At 37.4% G+C, this 14,763-nt stretch overlaps 1 protein-coding gene across 1 annotated transcript in view; it reads left to right on the plus strand.

The window, feature by feature from the left end:
- oxct1a (3-oxoacid CoA transferase 1a) overlaps positions 1 to 14,763 on the plus strand; it is a 37,254-nt gene that overhangs the window by 4,680 nt on the left and 17,811 nt on the right. Inside the window, exons 4-12 of the mRNA XM_043247534.1 lie at positions 1,573 to 1,708; positions 1,868 to 2,017; positions 2,144 to 2,250; positions 3,431 to 3,491; positions 11,863 to 11,970; positions 12,084 to 12,198; positions 12,577 to 12,671; positions 13,425 to 13,473; positions 13,611 to 13,683. Coding sequence (XP_043103469.1) covers positions 1,573 to 1,708; positions 1,868 to 2,017; positions 2,144 to 2,250; positions 3,431 to 3,491; positions 11,863 to 11,970; positions 12,084 to 12,198; positions 12,577 to 12,671; positions 13,425 to 13,473; positions 13,611 to 13,683 — 894 coding nt within the window. The remainder of the gene's footprint in view (positions 1 to 1,572; positions 1,709 to 1,867; positions 2,018 to 2,143; positions 2,251 to 3,430; positions 3,492 to 11,862; positions 11,971 to 12,083; positions 12,199 to 12,576; positions 12,672 to 13,424; positions 13,474 to 13,610; positions 13,684 to 14,763) is intronic.

Raw genomic sequence — 14,763 nt, forward strand, 5'->3', positions numbered from 1 at the left:
TTTTTTTCAACAGTGTAAAAATGACACGATCTGCTCTACTGACTACCTTTAATATAGGATAGCCAACATTTTTATACCTCAGTGCGTTTCAAGTCTCAGTAAGTCGTGCTATTAGTTAATGAGTGACAAAATCAGTTTTGAGTCACTGCTTCTGTAACTGTGCCAATCCGCCGCACTCAGCCAAACTGAAGAGGTCCAACAGATCTGTAAAACGTTTCTTGCTGTGAGAATGAGTTGTGTGGCCTTTGTCTCCGTATTCTCTGCGTGTTTTGAATTTTAATGACCTGTTTGTTACAGAATGCCCATTGGACACTGGAGTTAGACCTGTTTAGACAATAAGTGTTACTCTTCCAACAATAGTTCAGCCTAAATTGGACATATTTTTTCTGGAAATGTGTATTCATTGGTTTGCAGTTCAGACGGTTGGATTTACAACTATAGTAAACCTAGTATTCAAATGAAATTAATATTTTTGTTCAGCGAGAATGCATGAAATTTAACTAAATTACATATTTAAAGTCTGTTTAAACTTTCTATCTAAGAATCTTGGGGGAAAAAAAGCATCACAGTTTTCACTGTCTGTCTATCTTGTCATGGGGTGAAGAATCACACAAAGAGAGCTCAAAAATAAAGCCCTGGAGGGTGGTTTTATTTACAAACTGTGTTGCGGTGCTTTGGGTGCTCTCTCTCTATGGTGCAGTGGGTCCGTGCTGTGCTCTGTGGAGCCGATCGGCCACACACTGCTGTCTGGAGGGAAAACAAGAAAAAAGGCATGAGTCTTTACTCTTATGGAGCCACTGCTCGTCTTCTGGCGTACCTCGTGAGGCTTATATAGCCAGGTCTGGATGAGTTGCAGGTGTGACTGATCAGCCTGTGACGGGTGCAGCCAGGTGCTCCTCGTCCGTTACCAGGGCGATGCTGATTGTCCTTCGGGTCGCGAGTATATGTATAATATAGCAGCATGACTATCAACAATTATAATAATCTAAAATGTTTATTTTAGCACAAATATTATTAGCATATTATAATCATTTTTGAAGGATCATGTGACACTGAAGACTTTTAAAATATATTGCAAATTATAATACTGTTTTACATTATTACTTGTTTACTAAGATTTGGAGTGAACAAATGCAGCCTCAGTGTTTTGAAACATTTAAAAATCGTTTTTCCAAACGCATTTCCAAATTTATTTTGGACGTATTATTTTTGGACCTTTGCTCATGGCTGCTCAGTTCTGTACTGAACCAGTTACCTCGAGCCTTGCCATGTGAATACTCGATCTAGAGCTGCATGACATTGTGTTATTGTTATGTTCCGACCGCACACATTCTCTTACTGATCTATTATGTCTAAGGTAGCAGGACAAAGAAAAATGTGGTGTTCCGTTTCTGCCCGTTTACATTGCTTTTGAATGTTCGTTGATGTTAAACGATCTTTTTTTAGTCATGTTCTGTAATAAAGGCAAATGCTGAAGTTGATAATAACAGAAATGAGTTATGTGTGCACCAAATTGGTTTGAAATATGTTGCATGAGAACCCATTTTTCCATTTTCTTTATGGTTCACACAGAGTGGACGACTTTGGCCTGGGCCTGCTCCTTCAAACCAAACAGATCAAGCGTATGATCTCGTCATATGTGGGGGAGAATGTGGAGTTTGAGAGGCAGTATCTCAGTGGTGAGCTGGAGGTGGAGTTGACCCCACAGGTGAGGCCGTCCTTTAACTTTCAGAGAAACACTTTGCCTCTGTTCTCAATGGCGGGTTTATTGCCAAGTATATGTATACTAAAGATTTTATAGTACCATTCTTCCAAAAAGATCCAATCAGGTTAATTTTGTTTACCCGTTGTGCTGTGTTGATGGCAGGGCACGCTGGCAGAGCGGATCAGGGCCGGAGGCGCAGGTGTGCCTGCCTTCTTCACTGCCACAGGCTACGGCACACTCATCCAAGAGGGAGGCTCGCCTATCAAATACAACAAAGATGGCAGCATTGCCATCGCAAGTGAACCCAGAGAGGTCAGAGCTGCTGCTTTCATCTTTCAGCCTTACTGAGAGATACAGTAATACAGCTGGTGTCTGTGCAGATGAAGCGTGATCAGTAAAATAGGTATAGGATATGTATTAATTTCTGTAACGTTTCAGGTACGAGAATTTAATGGCCGGCACTATATCATGGAAAAATCCATCACGGGTGACTTTGCGCTCGTCAAAGCCTGGAAAGCAGACAAAGCTGGGAATGTCATCTTCAGGTACAAATGTACTTTTTTTTTCTTTCTTTTTTTTTCCTCAGGTTGTTCGGCTCTACTTCAAATAGGCTGGAAGTTCTTTTCCTGAACTGTACGGTGTCACATGTTCACTGGTGTCGTTGGTGCTTTGCCCAAACCTGAAAATAGCTACTTTCTCTCACCTTTCTGTTTTCATTTAGCACAATCCCACAGACTGTTTCACTGAAGGGAAGGCCACATGAGACACTTTGTAAAAAGAGACATAAACACTACCTTATTTTAGATTAAATTTTAAACACAGTAGACAGGGCAAACTATTAAAATGTAATTGCAATCTAACTGTAATTTTAAACCCAGTCATTTTATTCATTATACAACCCTCAGAGAATGACGTTCCAAAAATAGTACTTGAGTACTTAAAAAATGTAATAGTGACATGTTAAGTATTCTTTCTTAAATGCACTACCATTTAGAGAATGTCTTCTTAAAAAGCTTGCTACTCAAAAACATTAATATTGTGAAAGATTATTACAATGTAAAATAATGATTCTAATTTTAATACATACATATAAAATTGTGTAATTAATTCCTGGTGGAAAAGCTGAATCTTTATCATCTTTACTCCAGTCTTCTGTGTCGCATAGTCATTCAGAAATCATTCTCATATGCTGATTTGGTAAATTATTAGTGTTTAAAAGAACAGCATTTATTCAAACTGTTTTGGGGGGGATGGTAATGCATGTATAAAATGCATTAACAAATGTTATAGAATTTTAAAATAAAAACGCAAAAAGCATGTTGTCATTATAATAAAATACTGAAGTGTTATAAAAGTAGCTGTGTATTACATCTGAATTATTATTACATTCGCATTCCTAAATGTTACATAACGTTGTATAGTGTTTTGTTTTACCACAAGGGTGCACTGTTTCCTTTTCCATTTAAAAAGTACTCTTGTTCTGCTTTGGTAAAAAAAATTTTTTTTGCATAGCACCGCTATGGATGATGACTTGATAAGACGCATTTTTGACGATAGTCAAACTGATTTTCAGAGCTTGTCATTCTTGACTTATTTCACTAGATTTCATCATCAGTGCCTCATAAACAAAAGGAAAAAAATATCCCAGTCTTCATATATAAAATTTCACCTCAGCTCTGGAAATTTAAAATCAGTTTTAGCATGTACTTTTTATTTATTTATCAGGAAAACAGCACGGAACTTCAACCAGCCCATGTGCAAGGCAGCCAAGATCACAATTGTGGAGGTAGGTGGATACCACATGACCACATAACACATGTGCTTCTTTTAGACTCTGTTTGGTGCATTATTACAACTTTAAAAGCTTGTACGTGTATCACATTATCCATCCTATCGATTCACTTGCCCAGAACATATATCTCTTTGCCTGTGTTTCATTTCATCATTGTTTTTCACACAAACAAAATAAATTGTCGGTTTCATCTAGATCTTTGAAGTTTTTTCCCCCTATTCACTCCTTTTTCATTTCCTTTCTACCGAGAGCGCTTTTCAAACACTTGTCTGCATATCAAATATGCTTTTATCTAAGCCTTTGTTCAAAACACGCAGCTACGAACAAAAGACTTATCAAAAGGCATTTCAGTCGCCATGAACGAACTCCATTAATTAATACGGTTCCAGCATCCCCTTCTTTCTCTTGCAGCCCTGGCTGGAAATGATTTACAATGCAAAAAAATAACCGAATCCAAAACATTTGAGTAGATATTTCTGTAACTAGTCTTCGCCCTTCGCATTCTGTCTACCAATTACTAGTAGTGTCATCAGGAAGGAAGACTTTTATCTCACTCATATTGTTTAATTGTCTTTTGCAGCAATCGTGTCGGATGCTATCAGCGCATTAGAGCTTTTATATTTCTACTTTTCGATCTTTATTGTGGCCATGGAGCAATATGAGCAGTTATTAGTAGCCAGTATCATCTGACAATACGGTTATTGCAGTCCCACTAAAGATAAGCTTATCAGTTCACTGAAGGCACAGTTATGGTTAAAGGCCTTTTTCAGTGTTTGCTCATCTGGTGATGAAAGCCGTCCTGCGAGGAGAATGAATCAGTGGGCTGAGTGCTGAGCAACAGTGTGTATCTTGCATTCTGCCTCTGTTTGACTGGTAAAGATGTTGTTTGTGGCAGCTTTCGCAGCAGAGGCTCAGAATAAAGATTGACTCATGCCACGCGCTGCCATCAGCTTGTCTCGGGATGAGAAAAGTACACAGTCATCCGGTTTACTACAGGTGACTGTCTCAAATGTTTTAAAAGATTGATTCCAGGATTCTGTACTTATCCATGTCGTTCAGTTTGGGGGGGGGGCGGAATTACTGTTATTCAGTAAAGACGCATTAAATTGATGAAATGTTACAGTAAAAGCATTTGTCATTTTTTCCGCTGGTTTCTGTTGTAAACGAATGCTGTTCGCTTGTCTGTCATCACACTTTCTAGGAAAATATTAAGCGGCACAGCATTTTACAGCATTGATCATAAGATCGAGGAGCAAAGCGGCATGTTAGAATGTTTTCTGAAGGGTCATGTGACACTGAAGATCGGAGTAATGGCTGCTGAAAATCGAGCTTTTTATCACATTAAAAACATTCAAATTAATGCTGTGAAATGATTAATTGCAAATAATCACATCCAAAAATAAACGTTTGTTTGCATAATATATGTGTGTACTATATATATAAATACACACACATATATTTTCTAAATATTTATTTATTATTTGTATTATTATATGATGATACTAGGGTTCTAGGTACTGGCTGTCAGTTTAGTGTTAATTCATGATGAATTAGTAAAACAATGGTCCTGTTATGATGTTAAACTTTTTATTATTTATGTGTATTAGTAATATCTTTGTAGTTACCATTATAATGCAATACAATGTAATATAATAAAATTCAGACAGGTGACGTTTTGAATGCATTTGACAAGAATATATTTTATGACTACATAAAGTTCACTTCGGTAATTGCGTTGCTATGGAGTTAATTAATTAGATCACATAATTAATTAAGGCATAAATCTATTTGATTGACAGGCCTAGTTAAAACTAAAAACAACATGCATGCATGTAGCGGAGATTTAGTAGAAATGCTTTTTGAGCGCACGGTGCTTGTGACCCAGTTCTGTGGATATGCAAGTACATCTATTTTCTCAGAAAGATCCATCCTGTTATGTGAACATAATGATGTGAATGGTCCTCACAGTCCTTGATCAGCTTATTATGGCCTCCTCGTGCTTGATTGAAACCAGCGTAAGCCCTGTCCCATGTTTTACTTCAAAGACACTGGCATTTCCTTCGGCCCCTCACCTGTACCCCCCTGCCGTGTTTGCATATAATATCTGGCCGCGGAGTACGTCGTATTTTAAAGCTTCAGCATTTCTTAGTCTTTCTGCCAGCAGATTTTTTCACTCTAAAAAAGCTGAGGCCATATTTAACTGCGCGGAAGGGAGACAGTGTTTTATGATCATCCAGTTATAATCTGCCAAAAGCAGCAGCCATGTTGAATTATTTCCTCTCAATTGGCTGGCTGATGAGGCTTGCCAATGGCTCAGTGTTTCGAGAGAAGCGTTCCTGTTGCCTGTCAGAGCCAGGCGCTGGAAATACTGATGCCACTGGAGGAAACTGCCACCTTATTTCCTCTCGTTATGAAACAGACAGCACGTCACAATGTCCTAATTAACAGGATATCTGATCGCTGCGCATCCATAAAGCTGCTATTTTCGTAATGAATTAAAAAGTAATGATCATTAGCATTAAGCAAAGGAAATGCAGATTGGCAAAAAAACAATAATAAAGCAGGCAAAATCGATTCGGGCAGTCGGTTGCCAGGCGACAGAAGCCTGCGCGGCCGATCCGTGGCATATTCCAGTTATCCTGTTATCGCAGGTACAATGAAACGCAGAGCATTGTGGGATGCAAGGGCAGTTGGTTCAAACAAGGCCATATTTGCTAGTCGCATCGGTTATAAAGGAACCGATCTGTTTTTTTCATTTTTTGTTGAAACGACAGGTTGCATGAAATGGGTTTTCCAGGATGAGGCTAATTGGTTATTGATGAAATTCGTCCTCAAAGGTATTATCTCTCCTCCTCCCTCTGTCCAATTTCAAAACGCTGATTATCCTTTTGGTTTGTTGCACATAAATTACCAGCGCGACAGCTGGGGTGTTGTGAGCGAGATCAGGGATAATGTGCAAAATGTGAAGCCAGTAGATCGTAGTGTTGATTTTTCAATCCTGTTTCAATCAAATAACCTCCTATTTGTGTTTCTTTACGCAAAGGTTTTCTTATTGTTCTGCTAATTTTTAGTTTTGCCTTCTATCACGTCTTAATCTTAGGACACGCAACGGTTATTATAAGTAGAAATGTATTTAGATTTTTTTTTATTAATTTGAAAATTATTTGATCTTTATAGATACATCCTATTTTCATGCACTTTCATTTTAGATTTAAAAAAGGGCAAAAAAGCACCAAAAGTATTATACAGCAAGAATTGTAAAATTGTCACTGGGTACTTACTTATTGTAACCTTAAAAGTGTTTATTAGAACCTGTGCATATTAATATTTAGAAAAAACATAGGTGTACATTTTTGAAAAGGTATCATCACAGTGACAACTTGTCTAATCTTTTTTTTCTTAGAGTTTTAAAGTATGAAAACAGCATCGGCGTCTGACATGCAAAGTTTTTGGTTTTTTTTTAAGTTGAATCTTTTCAATGGATAAACTGTTCTGGTTCACAAAATGATTCGTTCACAAATCTGAGATCCTGTTCAGTTGCTGAGTTCAGTGATTCGCTAACTCAGTGATCTGGATCAGAAGACGATGGTCTGTAAAATTTCCTATAAATACAAATATTTTGCTGCTTTAATGCTGCCTTGTGGTGCATTTTTGAATACTGAATAAAAAACAAATAAAAAACTACTGGTGGAAAAACTGGCAGCACTTGTAATGTTAAATTACATAAAATTGTTGCATTAGATTTATTATAGTTTTTCACAGTATAAAGCAAGGGAACAGATTTTTATAGTCTTTTACCATTAAAATTATTATAACGTCAATCATAAACCATCAGTCATTGTTTGCAGTAACGTGTAAAAAAAAGATTAAGCACATAATCCAAATTTTTCCTGATTTGAACATTATTTACATTTTCTCCTTTTATGTTATCACATGAGGCAGTATAAATTGACAATTGAAAAATAAATAAATAAATAAAACGCAGCACGTGCAGATCCTGTATTGCAATTAGCTCTTTACGTTGCCTCGTTAGTTTATTTATAAAAGGCATCCTTCTGTTTTATCAAGGCCTTGGCGTAGATTCGTTTTATGAAAATGTGCCGCATGTCGATAAATACCATTTTTAAAACTTACCTGTTTCTTTAGAGGTCCTCCCTCTCTTCTGTCGCTCCATATTCCCCTCAAGGGCCACTTGAGTGAAGTGGTAATTGTGTTTCGCCTCAGGTTGACGGCCCCTCAAGGTGCATGGGGCTGATAGGCCATGCAGGACTCTTCTAACATACTCATACTGAGCTGAAACCCGCTTCAAAAACATCTGGAGAGGAGCAAGAAGAGAAGTAGTAGATGTTTTAAAACGCTATAAAACACTACTATGCTAAATCCGTCCTTAGTATTTTTAAACATACCTGGTTGGGTTTATTGGGAAATGTCACATGTTGTTAGCTTAGTCCTGTTCATGCCTCCATTGGATTTTTGGATTTGGATTTGTCTCATCTTGCTCAGTAACTATTTTCGACGATTACGGTTTATTTGTGCACCGTCTGTTGCCTGTGCTTGGCATTGCTATGAAGTGAGACGTGCAAAAATAAACACGTAATCATATTTAGCTACCTGCCCGATTCTAAGCGTTATGTAGAGTACATCCACCGCGTGTTTTTGATCGAGACACCAACTGTTTCATAACAACGTGTCAATCGGGTTCTGTAGATTTAACCAGCTTTGACAAGGATCTCGGTCCAAAAAAAGAACAAACCCTTGAAAAAAATGTTTCTCTGTATCCCTCAGGGATTTTGGATCCCTGTTTTCCTTCTTTCTAGATGACATCAAGGTTATTTTCATTCCCATTGAAGACCAAACACCACTTCAGAGGATGATATGTAAAAGTTTAATCCAGGAGACTGCTTGTGTATACATACAGATAATATGTGACATATAGTATCTCATGACTTATGTAATTTACAGCTACAAAAAACAAAAAAATCTTATTTTATAGTATAGCACTAATTAACACATTAACTGATAATGCAAAATGTTAAATATAGCAAAATAATATAAGTATTGTAACAGCACTGTAAAGCTAGTACACAAGACATTATAAATATTATGATATAAAAAATTATTATAAATAAAAACACACACACTAATGCAAAATAAAATTTAGCGAATGTTGCACCTGAAATGAGAATACTATACACACTATTTTGACATATTAAAAATACTTTACTTTAAGTATACATTATCGTTACATTTCAAATTCTAAAATACTTTATATAATATACACACAATATATAGTATCTAATATAATATAATATAATATAATATAATAGCACTTCATCTCTGTAATTGTCACTTGAAAGGAGAAAAAAAAGTTAAATAATTATAAAAAAAAAGTTTTTAACAATTATTTAAAAAATGAGGGTTTTGTTTAATACCAGCATAAAGATTTGGCCTGACATGAGGTTGGCCATTTTCATTATGGGTGTACTGTTCCTTTAACCAGTATATCTGTCTGTATCTTAGCATATATGGTAAATGCGTGCATGAGGGGTTAATGAGGCAGCAAACTCTGCAGAGAGAGAGTTGCTAACTCCTACAGATTTCGTTTTGTGCTCCGCATTAAACCCTTAGGCCGTCTGGAAGCCTGAGCCCTTCAATCACTCTCTGCCCTGCGCAGCCCGTCTAATGATAAAAAGCCAAACGCCACCAGCGGTAACCATGACAACAGCAACACCGCTCCATCTAGGCTCATCTTTTTGCCCTCTCTACTGGTGCCGTGTGCAGTGGACACGTTTATAATATGCACCGATTTCAGGAACTGTACCTTGATGCACAAGCACAAGTGTGCAGAATATGACAAGTAAAGTCGGACTGGTGAGGTCTGTAGGATCCTTAGCGAGCCTGGCTTTTGTTCTCTGTTTGTGCACATCTGCAGGGCTTAAACATGCTTTAGGTGCATCGATTTGCTTCTTGGCGAAGTGCGTTTTCTCCTCCGAGCTTTTATCAGAGCTTCAGATTTTTGTTCAGTATTTTAAGAGCTTATTTTTGGTCCTTAAAGGAGTGCTAAGCCGCTCTGTGAGCTCTAAGCGGTGCTGTCTGTGAAACCGTGTGTGCGGCTTTGAGCCGTTATCACACACACCAACAGCACAGGTACGACATCAACATTCATCAAGGGAGGATGCGGATGAAAACACGTTTCTGCAACATGAGACATAATCTGCAAAATGTGCATCAAATGATTTTACACTGTATAATTACTGATCACAAAGTTCATCCGAAAATTGAAATGTCTTTTAAAGCCTGTATCATTTTCTCTGTTCCGTGAAACATAAACAACGTTTTTTTTAGCAGAACGTCTCATGCTCAATTGGTTGTTGTGTGACTTAGGAAAGCTGCATAAATGAAATATTAATTACTAATTTTGGAGTAGTATCTCTTGTTTCTCATAACTTGTTACAAGTGCCACATTTGTACAAATGAGATCTTAATTATTAGTACTCCATACACCAGTGAAAGTACCAGTGAAAATATGAATATATATAAATATTTTAATATTTTAATAATAGCAAAGTGATTCATAATGGTAATTTTTGGTCATGTTAGGTATGCGTGTGAAAGAGCTGTATGTGTGTTCGGTCAAACATCTCTGTAAAACCTGACTTTTATGAAAACTCACTTTAGCAAGGAATTTTAGAAAGTTGAGATCAAGATTAGTGGGTATGAAAAGTGTTTTGAATTTTTTTTTTTTGAGTAGCTGTCAGCACTTTATTCCCTTCTTCTCATATCCTCTAGTCTCCAAAGAGAAATAGGTTAACATTTCCCATTTGCGGGGCAAACCCTCCTCAGTCAGGCTGCTTGTATGTGACAGGTTTATTGTTCCCTGTAGGCTCCTCAAAGCTGCCCATATCAATGCTGTGTGAAGTCTCCGTAAAGGTAAAATCAACTTCACTGAATTCAGAATAAAATCTTTTTCCTACATCTGACAAAGTGTAAGGCGTCTCCACCGTTTTTTAGGGGCAGCCTGACCTACAGAGTGTGGTAGGTTTTTCAGCTGTAACGGATTGCAGACAGAGAGCTGATGATAGATGATGATACAGGGCACTGAAGAATTGTCTGACACTGAACTGTCATCTAGCCTGGCATCCATTTAAATCACAGATTTCCAACCCCAACCAAGAGTCGTAAGACTTTGGTCAGGATAAAAGAAACGTGCCCCCAGAAATGAAAACCCTCATGTTGTTCCAAAACCATAAGACATTGGTTTATTTTCAGAACACATATTAAGATATTTTTAAATAAATCTGTGTACTCTCTCACCCTGCATAGAGAACAGCACATAATGTATTCCCGTTTCTTTCTAAAATTACACTTTGAATTCCTCATGTCACAGGGACTATTTTACCAATGTCCTTGCTATGTTTCTGTCTGTGCAGAGACTGAGAGCTCTTGGATTTCAACAAAAATATCTTAATTTGTGTAATGAAGATATATGAAGGTTTTGCGGGTTTGGAACGACGCGAGAGTAAGCAATTACGAATTTTTTATTTTTGGTTGAACTATCCCTTTAAGGAAAGTGTGTTTGTGTGTGTCTATTTGTATCCTATATGTATGTAATAAATGCCAAGACTCCGGGAAGAAGGGGGGAACTAGCAAATGAAACTTCAATAACAACATAAACATAAACAACATAATGAAGGTAAGAGGCAGCTGCCTCATGACAGACTGTAATTTATTTGTGTATTGGCAAAGATTAATTTTCAACATCATTACTCCAGTCATCAGTGTCACACGATCTTTTGGAAGTCATTCCACTATGCTGATTTGGTGCTTACTAAACATCTTTTCTGAAGTATTTACTGTCACTTGTGATATATTTAATGGATAAAGTATTCCAAAAAAAAGAATTACAAAATGGATAAAGTATTACAAAAAATTACTGACCCCAAACTTTTGTATATATGTGACATATACAGTGATATAATAAAATTCAGCAGATAAATAGGCTAAATATCACGTTCTGTTTATGCACAAAATTATAGTCCTCACAAAAAAGGGACCTTACGGATTATGCAAAATAACCAAAATATTATTCATTGCAGGTGATCTAAAGTCCGGTGCTTTAAAAGGGATGAATGTAGTTAAGCAACTTATCTGACAGTTTGCCATGCTGATAGACTAAGTGCTACATACTGTCAACTTCCTAAAACTGTCTCTGAGAGGTTACGGCACCCACTTTAACCACTACACACAACATTTGAAGCTACTTAAAACTATCTTGACCGTACTAATCAGCGTCAACAGTCAGCAGTTTTGCCCATCTGTAGTTCTTCCAGAGAATCACGACAGCTGGTGTATGTTCTGCCTTCAGGTGGAGGAGATTGTAGACGTGGGCACGTTTGCAGCAGAAGACATCCACATCCCCAGCATCTACGTCCACAGGATTGTCAAGGGAGATAGCTACGAGAAGCGGATCGAGGTAAGGTGGCTTGACTCGTCTGGCTCGTTTCTATCAGTTTTCCTTTATCCATCTATCCTCTGTCATCTTTTTTTTTTCTTCTTATTGCCGCCCCTCTGTCTGACCATTTGCAGAGGCGTACAGTAAAGAAAGGCCAGGCTGAAAATCCCAAACCCAAGAAAGACTCTGATATTGTGAGAGAAAGGATTATTCGCAGAGCTGCGCTGGAGTTTGAAGACGGGATGTACGGTATGTACAGTGTTTCAGAACATGTCGCTGACATTTTTATCGATTTTAATTTCACACTCAACTCTGAAAATGAAAATCCTGTCTTACATTCAGCCCCATGTCGTTCCAAAACCGATTTTGTGGGGAATTTTGAAGAATCTGTCTTTGCTGTGCAATTACAGTGAATGGGAATTGAAGCTTTCTGAGCACAATAGAAGTGAATCACACAACTTGCGTGCTATATTTCAAGTATATGAAAGCTAGATTGAAATTTAGTTACGTTTCCCTTCCATTTTAACCAGTAATTATAAGCAACAATGGTTTTAATGTTTGCTAGGAATGTCATTTCCAGTGTGTCTCTCATAATATTTTGTTAAAGTGGTTTGATAACCTTTTTAGCTAACCTGGGCATCGGAATCCCCATGCTGGCCAGTAATTTCATTAAACCAGATATTACCGTCCACCTGCAGAGTGAAAATGGCATTCTGGGGCTGGTAAGCTTTCTTTTCACAGATTTGTATTGACTTTGCTAAATACATATTTCGAAATCCCGTATGTTATGATTTTATTGTTCTTACATTCTTCTTTATGACTGAAAATCATTCTACAAAAGTTTAGTTCATGACATTTTTGAATTGCTGACATGCATGAACTAATTAAGAGCTACACTACCATTCAAAAGTGTTTTGAATAGTGTTTTGTTCACCGGGGACACATTAAAGGTGACAGTAAAGGCATTTACAATGTCACAAAAGATACAAATTTGAACGTTCTTTCTGCAAAACTGTTAAGCAACAAAGATGTTTTTACATCAATAGTAATAGGAATTATTTCTTGAGCAGCAAATTTGAATGATTCTTGAAGGATCTTGTGATACTAAAGACTGGCAGAAGGGCTGTAAAATCAGCTTTGATAGGCATAAATTACATATCAACATATATTACAATTTAAAATTAATTAAAACATAAATCATTGTAAAATATTGTAAATAGTTGTAAAAAATATAGTAGTATTACAGAATACAAAATAGTATACTATGTGTCTTTAGTTTGTATGATTTGTGTTGTATTGTTGTTTAATGTCAGATATTACCATTATTTCAATATTCTTTGTCTACATGAAGCAACGCTTGTCTCCATTTAACTTTAACTGTTGTTATACGTCATAATTTTGTTTTAATAGAAGTGTTTTTGGAGCTCATAAAAGCATTCATAAGTACAGTTTTTTGTGCTTTTTGAATAATTCAGGGCCCCTACCCAACAGAGAAGGAAGTTGATCCAGATCTCATCAACGCTGGTAATAATTATCCCTGATTTTCATGCTAGTAGACAGTTATACAGCATTAGCATTGCATAAATTGCCTTTTAATACCCTAATTTGTCCATTCAGAGCACTTAATGGAATCTCTTCCCAATTCACCTTCACCCTTTCAGGTAAAGAAACTGTCACAGTTCTCCCTGGAGCCGCTTATTTCTCTAGCGATGATTCCTTTGCCATGATCAGGGGGTAAGGACGAATCGCATTGAAGTCTAACATTAACGTTATTCAATCATATATAAAACATTTTTCACACTTTTGACTTTTCAGTAGATTGTTCCTCATACAGGCTGAGTACTTTGACCCAGATGAGACACTTTTAAAGAGGCCAACTGGGGGTGGAAGAGCTCACTTAGACATTTAAGTAATAAATGTGACTTTTCATGTTGAATGAAGCGCTGTGGCAGTTTTGTGGCGTAAGGGCTTGATTTGCAGCGGGTAATGGGTTGTTTGCTAGGTGTTAATGGTGAAAGTGAGGGATGGAGCGGAGGCAGAATATGCAATGAGTCGGCCGTGATGCTGCCTGCGCCTCAGGCCACATTGGCTGACATTTTCAGCTCTGTCAAAACAGGTGGCTACTTTAATTGGATGCTTCTTGTACTGCTCAGTAGGGCAAGACAGCCGGAACGAAGGTGCTTTGTCTCTGCCGGGACCGCTCTGGCCTTCGCGGAGAGATCATGCGGTGCTGTCGATAAAGCAATTGACTCTTGCTGGTCTTAAGTGTGTGAGTGTGTAATTGCGCATCCTGTGTGTGAATATCAATTTCCTGATGACACCATTTTAAGTGGTGTTTTTCCCAGTGTACTTTATGAGGGGCCAAACGCTACTGGAGTCCAAGACCACTAGGGAAAAATATGTATATATATATTATTTAAATAAGTAATTTTTTATATATATGCATATAAATGCATATTTCTTATATATACTGGTTATTTTGATTTCTTCCAGTTATCTGTTTTGGTGCAGTGATAAGTTTAGATTTGCTTTTAATAATTCTGTTATTTGCATAGCTGTATGTTAGGCATTAGTACCATGTCGTCTAGAAAACTCCCCGTTGATGTTTTATGAGCCTTATCGATTTTTCCACAGGCAGCTGACGCCTTCTTCCCACAAGCTTCACCGTTATTTCTGTTTTCTCCGTCTGCGAATCCAGCAGCGGTCATATATTTAGGTCTTAATTGTCTGGTGCAATAGGGAGCACAGTGAATGGTCATGGGGTCTTTGCAGTACCCGGCAGAAGGGGAGTCATGACAGCACATACATTAAGAA

The sequence above is a fragment of the Puntigrus tetrazona genome, chromosome 8, assembly GCF_018831695.1.
Source record: "Puntigrus tetrazona isolate hp1 chromosome 8, ASM1883169v1, whole genome shotgun sequence".
NCBI lineage: Eukaryota > Metazoa > Chordata > Actinopteri > Cypriniformes > Cyprinidae > Puntigrus > Puntigrus tetrazona.